The sequence below is a fragment of the Lygodium microphyllum genome, chromosome 17 (assembly GCF_053477565.2).
Source record: "Lygodium microphyllum isolate KBCC chromosome 17, Lygodium_microphyllum_v1.1.10, whole genome shotgun sequence".
Taxonomy (NCBI): domain Eukaryota; kingdom Viridiplantae; phylum Streptophyta; class Polypodiopsida; order Schizaeales; family Lygodiaceae; genus Lygodium; species Lygodium microphyllum.
The window spans coordinates 99579480-99589761 of NC_141151.1; the positions used below are offsets into that span (position 1 = coordinate 99579480).

The 10282-nt window shown below is 38.7% G+C and overlaps 1 protein-coding gene across 1 annotated transcript; it reads right to left on the reverse strand.

Annotated features, from left to right (window-relative positions):
- Positions 1-6453: 6453 nt before the first annotated feature.
- Positions 6454-8814, reverse strand: LOC148022187 (tetraspanin-8-like). Its single transcript, XM_087696711.1, has 3 exons — positions 8760-8814; positions 8005-8635; positions 6454-7062 (listed from the first exon to the last, which is right to left on the reverse strand). The coding sequence occupies exons 2-3, from the start codon at positions 8506-8508 to the stop codon at positions 6745-6747; spliced, it is 822 nt and encodes a 273-aa protein (XP_087552837.1). The 5' UTR covers positions 8509-8635; positions 8760-8814; the 3' UTR covers positions 6454-6744.
- Positions 8815-10282: the final 1468 nt, after the last annotated feature.

The following is a 10282-nucleotide window of genomic DNA, read 5'->3' on the forward strand; positions in this document are numbered from 1 at the left end:
TGTTGCTAATTGTAGTTGCCCAAGATTCCTATTGAAGACTTTCTTCTTATTTTTGATAATATAGCTTCATGTTTTGGGAAGCATATCTATCAAAGACAATTGAGGATTAATATATCTTTTTAATACCTTTGTCATATATTTTTTCTTAAATATGTGCAATTCAAATTTTTTTGAAGGGGTTTCTTAATCAAACACACACATCCCGCTATCTTGGTTATATAAGAAAAATAAAGTATGTTTTTATTTACCTAATTAACCAATGTGGTTTGGTTATCGTAGTATGCATGGATACCTTCATTAGTGAAAGTGGGTAAATGTACTACATTCGCCGAGCTATTGCTATACAATATATTGCTATACAATATATATTGGCACCACCTATTGCTATACGATATGTCTTGGCATGCTTTAAACGTCCAAACTTCCATTAAAAAACTGGATTTTAAAGCTCAAGTGCTACTTAACCAATTGATTTTGGCCCCCTTAAAGTAGCTTCTCTTAATTGATTAGATTGCTCTCTTGGTCAAAGTCCGCAAAGAGCCAAACTCCCTAGTGGACAATCTGTACAGGGCTGTTGGTTTCTCTTTCCGATATAAATTGTGAAGATGCTTGTCATCTTGAATGATATGAATCATCACTTGGTATGGTGAACAAACTATACCAAGTCAACGGTCTACCCTTGATCTCTTTCTTCTAGTCCAATAGAGAGTGAAGGTATTCCTTTGATTAACCTAGACCTTTTAGATTGTGAAGAAGAAAAACTATAACTTCTCTCACTAAAAAAGTAACTCAAAAAGAGTGAAAGAGAATTGTGCTCCTTGCATTTGATAGAGTAATTCTACTTCTCCCTCCTGGGCAACTTGAACTTGACTCAATTCAACTCAAATATAAGTTATGGGATTTTGAAGTTACTAACCAATGTAGTACTTTTTCCATTCAATCCTTGGCACTCGTTTGTAGACTCTCCTAAGAAGCAATGGACCAGTGTGAGTCATCTACCATACAAGCCCAACAACGTCTATCCTCCTATCATGTGACTTTTTGTTTAATCTTCATCTTGTTAGATTATCAAAACTTGACCACACAAAGTTTTTTAGTCAGCATCTCATTGCATGTACAAAAGGTGCATTGAATGCAGATAAAACAACTAGACCTAAGAAATTTCTTTAAAATTTATGGAACACTTTTCAACCCTTCTATCATCTAACTTTCTATTTAATCTTCATCTTGTTAGATTGTCAAAACTTAACCACACAAAGTGTTTTAATGAGCATCTCATCGCATGTACAAAAGGTGCATTGAATGTAGATAAAAGAACCAAACCTAAAAATTTCTTTAAAATTTGTGGAACACTTTTCAACCGTTTGTCAAATGCTAGTGTGGCCCCTCAAGTAAATCCTTCTCGTAGCTTCCATCATTTGGGCATACCATTTACTTTGGTTTGTATTTCAAAATCTACCCAAATTTTTCCCTTTCTCATTCAAATCCATAGAAGTATTTGCTTTCATCTGCTAGGTCTCCACTATCCCAATGGAGGTGAGATATGCTCTCATCATTTACTATTATTTCCACTCTTACATCCTTGAGGTTGTTAAAAGTCTTTACCACTCATTCTCAAACACACCCCTTTTGCCCAAATTATCCAATACACCAATACCTAACATTATCAAGCTTATTTTGTGACCACAAAAGGAATAAATCAGTAAAATAAGAGGATACTTTCTTCAGCTTCTTGTAGTCTAGGATCTTCAAACTCTGAGAAACCTAGACAATACAAAGGTACCATGGACATGCTGGAGATTAGCAAAGCATTGGAATATTTAGATAATTCTAAATCTATAAGATCACTCTTATCCAAAAGTAATAATCTCTTTTTACTTTGTAAGATAAAAAGAAAAAGTAAAATATTTAACATTTTATTTATAAACAAAGGATTTGATTTTTATAACCTACATAAGTTCTTCTTGAATTAGCTAACAAATTTGGTATTAAGAAAATCGTCCTTAATGGTTATATAGCATTTGGATGGAAATGTGCTAGTTGTATTGATAAATTCACATATAAACCTAAGAAGGTGTTTAAAAAACCTTTTGATATGAATGAGGATTGTTTTTATACTAATTATAATAGATTCAAACCCTTTGTAGAAAAATGGATGAGTGTGGTTTGCATGTTATTATTGATAGTATTCACATATTTCATCATCCTCTTCTTATTGATATTTTTAGCAAGGGCCTTAATCACATTCCAAAAGTACCTCTTAATCATTTCAACCTAGATGAGCTATAGAAGGGTTGGCAAGATCTTCCCGCATCTTAAACATCCACTTAAAATGAACATAGAAGTTGTCTTGAGATTATTCTTTTGGAAGAATTTCATAAAAACTTTCCATGACATAATCAAAATCAAGTACCTTGGTATGTTGATAAAATACATTTATATTAATTGAAATATCTAACAAAGAATCTTTTCATATCTAAACTAAATAAAAATGCAAAAATGCCCATATTCATGTGTAAGAAGTTGATTAGATTATCTACATCAAGAAGAATTGAGGGACTTGAGTTTGTCAATATTGATCTCAAGGAAGTAGACATTTTAACTATCATTGCTCCTCATGATAATTAATGTAGCAAAGAGTGCCCAACTTATCAAGCTTTGTGTAGCCATGGGCAAGCTTTGATACCATGAAAACAAACAAGAGGGGAGAGAGGTGAAGCACCCAAGAGCATGCACATACAAAGAAGCAATGGATACTTTAGAACACAAAGAGATAGGACTGAAATTTTTTTCTTCACACAAAAAAGCTAAGTCTACAATATGATAAAAGACTAATATGAAAGTACCACAACGTACGTACACTAAGTGTGAACCCACCAGAAAAGAAGAGGTGGCACAATAAATGTGCCATAACCAAGGATGGACTATGTGAGTTCAGTCAAGTTATAGAATCACTAGTGTATCCTCATGTTATTCACTCACCTAGCATGCCAGTGAATTATAGCATGCCACATCACCAAGACATGTAGTGTATATACTAGCTCATGTAGAGCTCGATATCTCAACAACAAGCACAAGCAGAAGCAAAAGCTATGGCTATGGAAGTTTGAAATCAAGAGAGAAAGCCCAATATGTGGAAACTCCAAGAGTCAGAATGTGTGACTTGCCTTACCTTTATTATTCCCTAGTAAAGAATAAAGAATAAAGATGATAACGATGGGTGGCAACCACAAGTGTGAGAGCACTAAGTACAAGATAAGTATAGGTGTCTAGACATAGATGTCCTTTAACCCCCGACAACCTCCTACTTAAAGGTGAATGCGCCAAGCATGAGGAGAAGAAAATATAAAGTGTCCGTATGCATATAACTAGACGAGGAAAGACATCATCTTATTCAATACCCATTGTCTAACACTCCATTGGGAGATTGTTAGTGAGTAGATCAATAGGATTCTCATCTAAAGAGATCTTGATAAGCTCCATTTGCCTGTTGTCAATCACCTCTTTGATGAAATGATAATGCACCTTAATATACTTTATCTTTGTATGAAAGACTAGATTACATACTAATTGGATGGCATTCGTTGAATCAAAATGTAGGGTAGGAGTCATAGAAGTAATACCAAGGTTTGGACAACTAGAGGGCCTCAATGGTTGCAATGTACTTAACCTTGGTAAATTTGCACTAAAAAATTTGAGCTAATACTTGGGGGTTGTGGTCTATTCGTCTTGACCTTTTGGGGCACTCAGCAATGGCTAAATGACTTCCTAGAGCTGGAAAAGAAGTTGGAGAAAGTGGGAAGCTAATGCATACCCCAAACAAATGAAAAAATGGTTGCCATAGATGCTTGGCTAAAACACTCTTTCTCGAGCTGAAGCAGAATGACTAAAGCTTCTCAAATGCCTTCTCAGATACCAATTGAAAGGGTGATTAGGAGTGACCAATCACAACTACACATTTGCTATTTATCATGTTAGACAACTCCTTGCAATCTACAGGTTGTTTCCAACTATATTGGACAATTGGGCAAGTTACGTAGGCTATGCAAGTTACCATGTGGTAGACACACTGCTTGCACAATATATTTTTGTATTTTTTATTCAACAATTGTATATGTGCAGCAAATCAGTCAATTTTTATTGGCCAACTTGATTATTTTATTGTTATTTTTTGGCCTATATATAGGCAACCTACCTCGATCATCGTTCACTTGTCTTTTTAGGCGGTGAGAGAGATCGTCGGCTCATGGAGATACATTCAATAGCCCACATTTGTCTACTACAAATTTCTACATTCTTGCACTATCTCTTTTCTCTCCCTCTTCTCTCGTGTTCATTTTCTTTTAGTCTGGTCATATGCTTATGCATTTGTTGGTGCAAAGCATAGCTCCATCCTTGCCCTTGCATGCATGATCCAAGAAGAGGGATACCCTTAGAGCAAGATATTACAACAATCATTTTTATACAAATTAACTTGGTAAAGTAATGATATGAATGTCGTGCTTTCTAGCTAGTTTGAAGCATATTTGCTTATGAAGATCAAAATCAAACCCTCTCACATTCCAAGTACATAGATTGATATTTGGCTTCATCTTGGCCCTTTCAATACACACCATCTGTCTACCAAATTCATGATCATTAATTGGAGCAAAGTAACACGATCAACCAAAGGATTCCATGAGAGTTTCTTAAGGGAGACCTTGCCTTTGGCTCTACCACTTTTAGCTCTATCAATGGGGTTGATATTTTCTTTGTTCAAATAAGTCTTATTGGAATTTGTTTTTTGCACTTCCTTCCTGGTAGCTCAACCAAACTTGTTGTGCTACTTATTAGTAAGAATAAATTTGCCCTCTTGAGCTTTGTTGATGAGGTGTGAAGGTTTCCTAAGAGCTAGCTTGCTGCCAAAACTTCTATTTGAGATGATTCGAGAGGCACGTCACCTTTTTTCTTCACCTATGCCTTACTCTTCAAGCCTTCCTAGTGAGCGGTTTTGACTACATGTTTCCTAAGGCATGCTCTAGCAAGGTGGCTACTAGCCTTCCCAATGAGGGGTTTTTATTACATGCTTACTAAGGCATACCCTAGCAAAGTGGTCACTAGCATTATAGTAACAGCAAGCATCCAAAAAAGGAGAGAAGCAAACTCCCATCAGAATTTCAAAGCCCCTTGGGTCTTGCAAATGGACATGCTTAGGGAGTGCACATATAAGAAACAATATATATAACATGTATTCAAAGGATATTAAGAAATACATTTTCTTTACATGCTATAAGGACATAAAATTACCCCTTTTACTTTACTAAACTTATGATTTTTTTCTCAAATTTTAATTTAAAAGCCCCTTTTGTATATATAATCTTGTAAATTTTATTACATAAAATACCCTTTCTTTTGAACTTATATGATATGTTATATGTTTTGTAACTGCACCCCCAAGCAAATGGAGCATCTCAGGCGGTTCATTATGCCTATGCTACAAGATACAAACTTCGAGGTTGCTCTTGAGCAAGCCCCATGAAGTTGCCCCCAAGGAAGGGTAAACATCAAGTTGCCTTGATGGCCAATAGTTGAGGCTAGCACCAAATCTCTTTCAAACTTAGATGCAAAGACCACAGTGTAAAGGCCTTTTCTAATGAAGTAGAATTGAACAAGTATAGCTTTGCTTGATATGTGACTTCGAACCAATGGTGGCTGAACTTGTCCTTGAGAGGAAGTCTCTCCAAGAAGTATAGAAAAATACTAGAAGAACGAAGAGTCACATATCTTCGCTTAATGTTATAAAGAGAAAGTACTATAGTAGATCTATTGACGCTAGTCAAGTCAGTAGCTTCAGCCCTACATACTTCATTGTACCTTCATTGCTCATTATGTGGGCTAGCTTCAACCTTCTTCATGTCTAAGTCTATCACACACAAGGCTAACTTGTAGTTTAGACATGGCAAGGGTTGTTGCTTAGAGCTCATATAGTGTACTCTCTATTGTTTGCTTATAGAGAGGCATGTATGCATGCCTTTGTGCCACATGTCACATTAACTACATCAACATGTGGTGTAGCCACCAAAAGTTTAGGGAAGTTATTACACATGTTCTCAACTTTTCCATGAATTTGAATTGAAATTTAGTTATTCCATATTGTTACCTCTGAGTGCCCTGCATCCTTTGCATTTATGTCCTCAAAATTGAGTTCCTTGAGGGATTGAAAAGAGTTTGGGAGAAACAATTGAAATTGTTATTTAGCAAAGAGAGAAGTAAAAGGATGTCAATCGGGAGTATCAAAAGAGAGAACAAAAAGGATGTCAACCGAGAGATTTAAAAAGGTGTCAATACACAACTAACTTTAACACAGAATTCTATTAAATTTTGCTTCTAACACATAATTCTATTAAATTTTACTTCTATTTTCAAAGTTTCTGCACCAAAGAAAAGTGTCTCCCAAACTTTTCAATACGGTATGAGGGCAAGCCAAAAAGGACCAAATAAAGGAGTAAATCTTAACCGATCCACAAGGGACCAAAGAAAGAAACCAATCTACATGTTTTAATACTATAACCAAAACAATTAGTGGGTTCTTCCCTTGGGTGCTATAACTAATCGCATGGATGAGTAGCTTCCAATAATACTTTCGGGGGAAAAGAATGTTAACTCCCTCCTTTAATGGTTAAAAAAATAAGTTGGGCTGATCTTTACAAATTCCGAGAGAACTCTTGGAGAACCATAAGTAGGCCTTGTGACCTGGTTGATATATCAAACGTAACCGTAATGCTTGCGCCGTCTCACGTTACGGATGGCGCAACAACCAACGGAGTACACGACGATGAGGAAGACGAGCATCACGATGTTGACCATGGCGACCTTGCGCCAGTCCTTCTTCGCGCTTTGGAGCACTCCTGCTTTGCAGGCGGCGCATTCGAAGCAGAGCTGGGACGGGTCGTTGCTCCACACAGCACAATCAGAATCCGGGAACGTCTCATTGATGGGGGTGACGTTGGTGACTGCGTTGCTCCAGTTGGTGGGCTTGACGAAGCTGTACCCACATGAGCTGGGCGGCTTACAGCATCCGGACTGCGACAATAAACAACCAAGCAATGTCAAGGATGTATCATGGTGGTACAGAGACACAGAGAGAGAGAGAGAGAGAGAGAGAGAGAGAGAGATTCTGTCATTTTGCCATCTGAGACAAGGGGCTCTTGCACCAGAACTTTTATCAAATATGACGACATCATGAGCTTTTATGAGGGAAGGATTGTATATCTAGTTATGCACACCCGACCCCAAACGCATGTGTAAAATATACGATGCCTCCCAAGTAGAAGCCCACGATGTAAATATACTATGCCTCTCAACTATAAGCTCTTGATGTTGAACACTATAGGGAACTTCTTACTAGACAAATTCTCACTATTCCCATATTGTGAAATATGACAACATCATAAGCTTCCGAAGGGAGGGACCACATATCTAGCTAGGTGCACCCTTGTCTTGATTGCACTTGGCTAAGTATAGGGTGCCTCTCAAAGATCATACCTAGCTAAGTACAAGGTGCCTCCCAAGCAAAAGCTCATGATGGTAGGAGGGACTGCATTCCTAGCTATGAGCATCCCTTTCCTAGGTGCACCTTTGCCTTGATTGCACCTAGTTAAGTATAAAGTACCTCTCGAACATCATACCTAGCTAAGTATAAGGTGCTTCCCAATCAAAAGCTCAAGAATTGGGAGGAGCTGATGATGGTGAATACTATGGGGAAAAACAAAGGAGAGTTTATACACACACACACACTAGGTGCAATTAGGGCAACGGTGAACCCTAGGTGCACCCTTGCCTTGATTGCACCTAGCTAAAGTGTAGGCTGCCTCTCGAACATCATACATAGCTAAGTATATGGTGCCTCGCAATCAGAACTCATGATGGTGAACACTATAAGAAAAGCAAAGGGAGACTTTATATATACATATATGCATATATATGAACACACACACATAGAGAGAGAGAGAGGGAATCGGTCACCTGGATAGGAGAAAGAACAGCGTTGTCGAAGGCCTGCTGGGTGGGATACTTGGTATCAAGGCTCTGGCAGATGTGGGCGTCGGCGAGGCAGCTCTTAATTTTCTCCCAGCGGCTGGCCCGGTCGACCACGTGGCGTTGCAGCCACGTGGAGTATTCGCCAAGGTGGTACTCCCGGAAGCCCTTGCCGGACACGGCATCGCCGGCTCCCTTGTTGGTCACCACGAACGTAAACACCGTGAAGCAGAAGAGCAGGAGGATGAGCAGGACCATGGCCACCAGGTACAGCCACAGGAGCCACGCCTTGCGGCAGCCCGCCCCCAACAGCCCCGCCAGCGACACCAGCAGTATCAACACCCCCACCGCTATCACCGGCCCCTGCACCAGCCGCACGCACTCCGTCTCGTGCGCCTTCCTCGCCAGCCATATCCCCGCCCCTATTATGGGCACCGACAGCAGCGCAGTGATGAAGTTCAGGATGCCAATCAGGTAATTGCTGACCCCCATGATAGGCGCAGCTATTCGGAATGTAGCCTGCAGACGCTCGCCCTGTACTTGCGACCCAGCTGATGATAATTATAAAACTGAGATTACTGCAAGCTTGTGCCCTAATTAGGGTTTGCAGCTATTCCACCTGCACTAGGTCGTGTTAGGGAGGGACAGAATTGTGTGTGTGTGTGTGTGTGAGAGAGAGAGAGAGAGAGAGAGAGAGAGAGAGAGAGAGAGAGAGAGAGAGAGAGAGAGAGAGAGAGGTGTACCAATGATTCCAGAGAGTGTATCAGAGATGAAAGAGAGACCGTGTGCGCCTTCTCTGGCAAGAACTATGCGTTCTTCGACGTTCAGTCTTTTGTTCTTTTATATACCCGCTTGCATGGCGCGCTTTTTGCGTACAAAACGCTCGTCGGACGCGTCATTAACTGGATGACCCTTCCCAAAGCACGCATTTTTATAAGGCCACGTCGGCTAATAGGTTAATCAAGGGCAGACAGCATTAGATTGTCAATCCCCTCAACCGGTTAATCCCCTCAGCATTAGGTTAATCAAGGGCAGACAACATTAGATTGTCCATCCCCTCAGCCAGTTAATCACACAGGTAAGGGGACCAGTTTGCATCCACCAGCACATCAAGCGTGTGAAGAGTTTTTAGCTTCAAAGGATAGCGTTCAAGCTAGCTCACTTAGATGAAGCAACGACCCACCAACAGCTGCTCACATTAGGTAAAGGTTTCAAATCAATTCCTATGGGTTGGCAAAATAATTTTTCATGGATGAATCCTATCACGTAAGTTCTTGTAAATATAGTTCTATGTTTTCTTCATATTCTACATATACATAGATGATGCATTCATACACAAGTTTCTACCAAGGATCTGGTTTCAATTCTAAGATATAAAAGTGTACATCCACAAACTTCCAATGTAAAGAGCATTTCTTACAATGACGTTATCAACGTTGCCCTCATAAACATATACAAGGGGTTTAAACATAATGTTGCACAAAAGTTTCTTTGTAGTTGCCGAGGACCATCATAAGGCAAAAACCGCCAAGCCATGTTATCCACAAAGCCAAAACCTAGTTAGACATTGATCATTTTGTTTTCAAGATGAGAAGTAGACGGTTTATAAATTGTCATGCCATTGAACAATCACCTATCTCCTTTTATTTCCCTCAATCTTTCCTCCCAAATATCGAAGAAATCAACCAATTAGTGATATCTATGTTTGAAATGGAAACCAAGAAGGTAATGCTCCATTTGTTTCTCAATGAAATAAGGCTTTCACCTGATCCTTTTACTAATCTCCCTTGAACAAAACCATTAAATCATAAGGCTCCCATAAACTGAGCAAGGATTGAACATTTTTGGCAAGATTCCAACTATTTACTTCCTCTATTAACATGAGATTGGAGTCTGATAAAGGATTTGATTATTTTCAAATATATTCTAATAAACCATAGGACATAAGTTCAAAAACTATAATCGCTTAATTCCCTCCAAAGGAAAATTCTACCCTTTAGGCCATTAGGCACTACAAGGGAATAAAACATAGCAACATTATTTAGTGGCCTTTTTTCTTAGCGTCACTATTGGCATCACTTTTACCCATGCCAATAAATATGATAATAGTGACCCTATACTACAGGGATGTCAAAACAATCCTAGCATTTTTGCTATGATTGTATATATATATATATATATATATATATATATATATATATATATATATATATATATAGAGAGAGAGAGAGAGAGAGAGAGAGAGAGAGAGAGAGAGAGAGAGAGA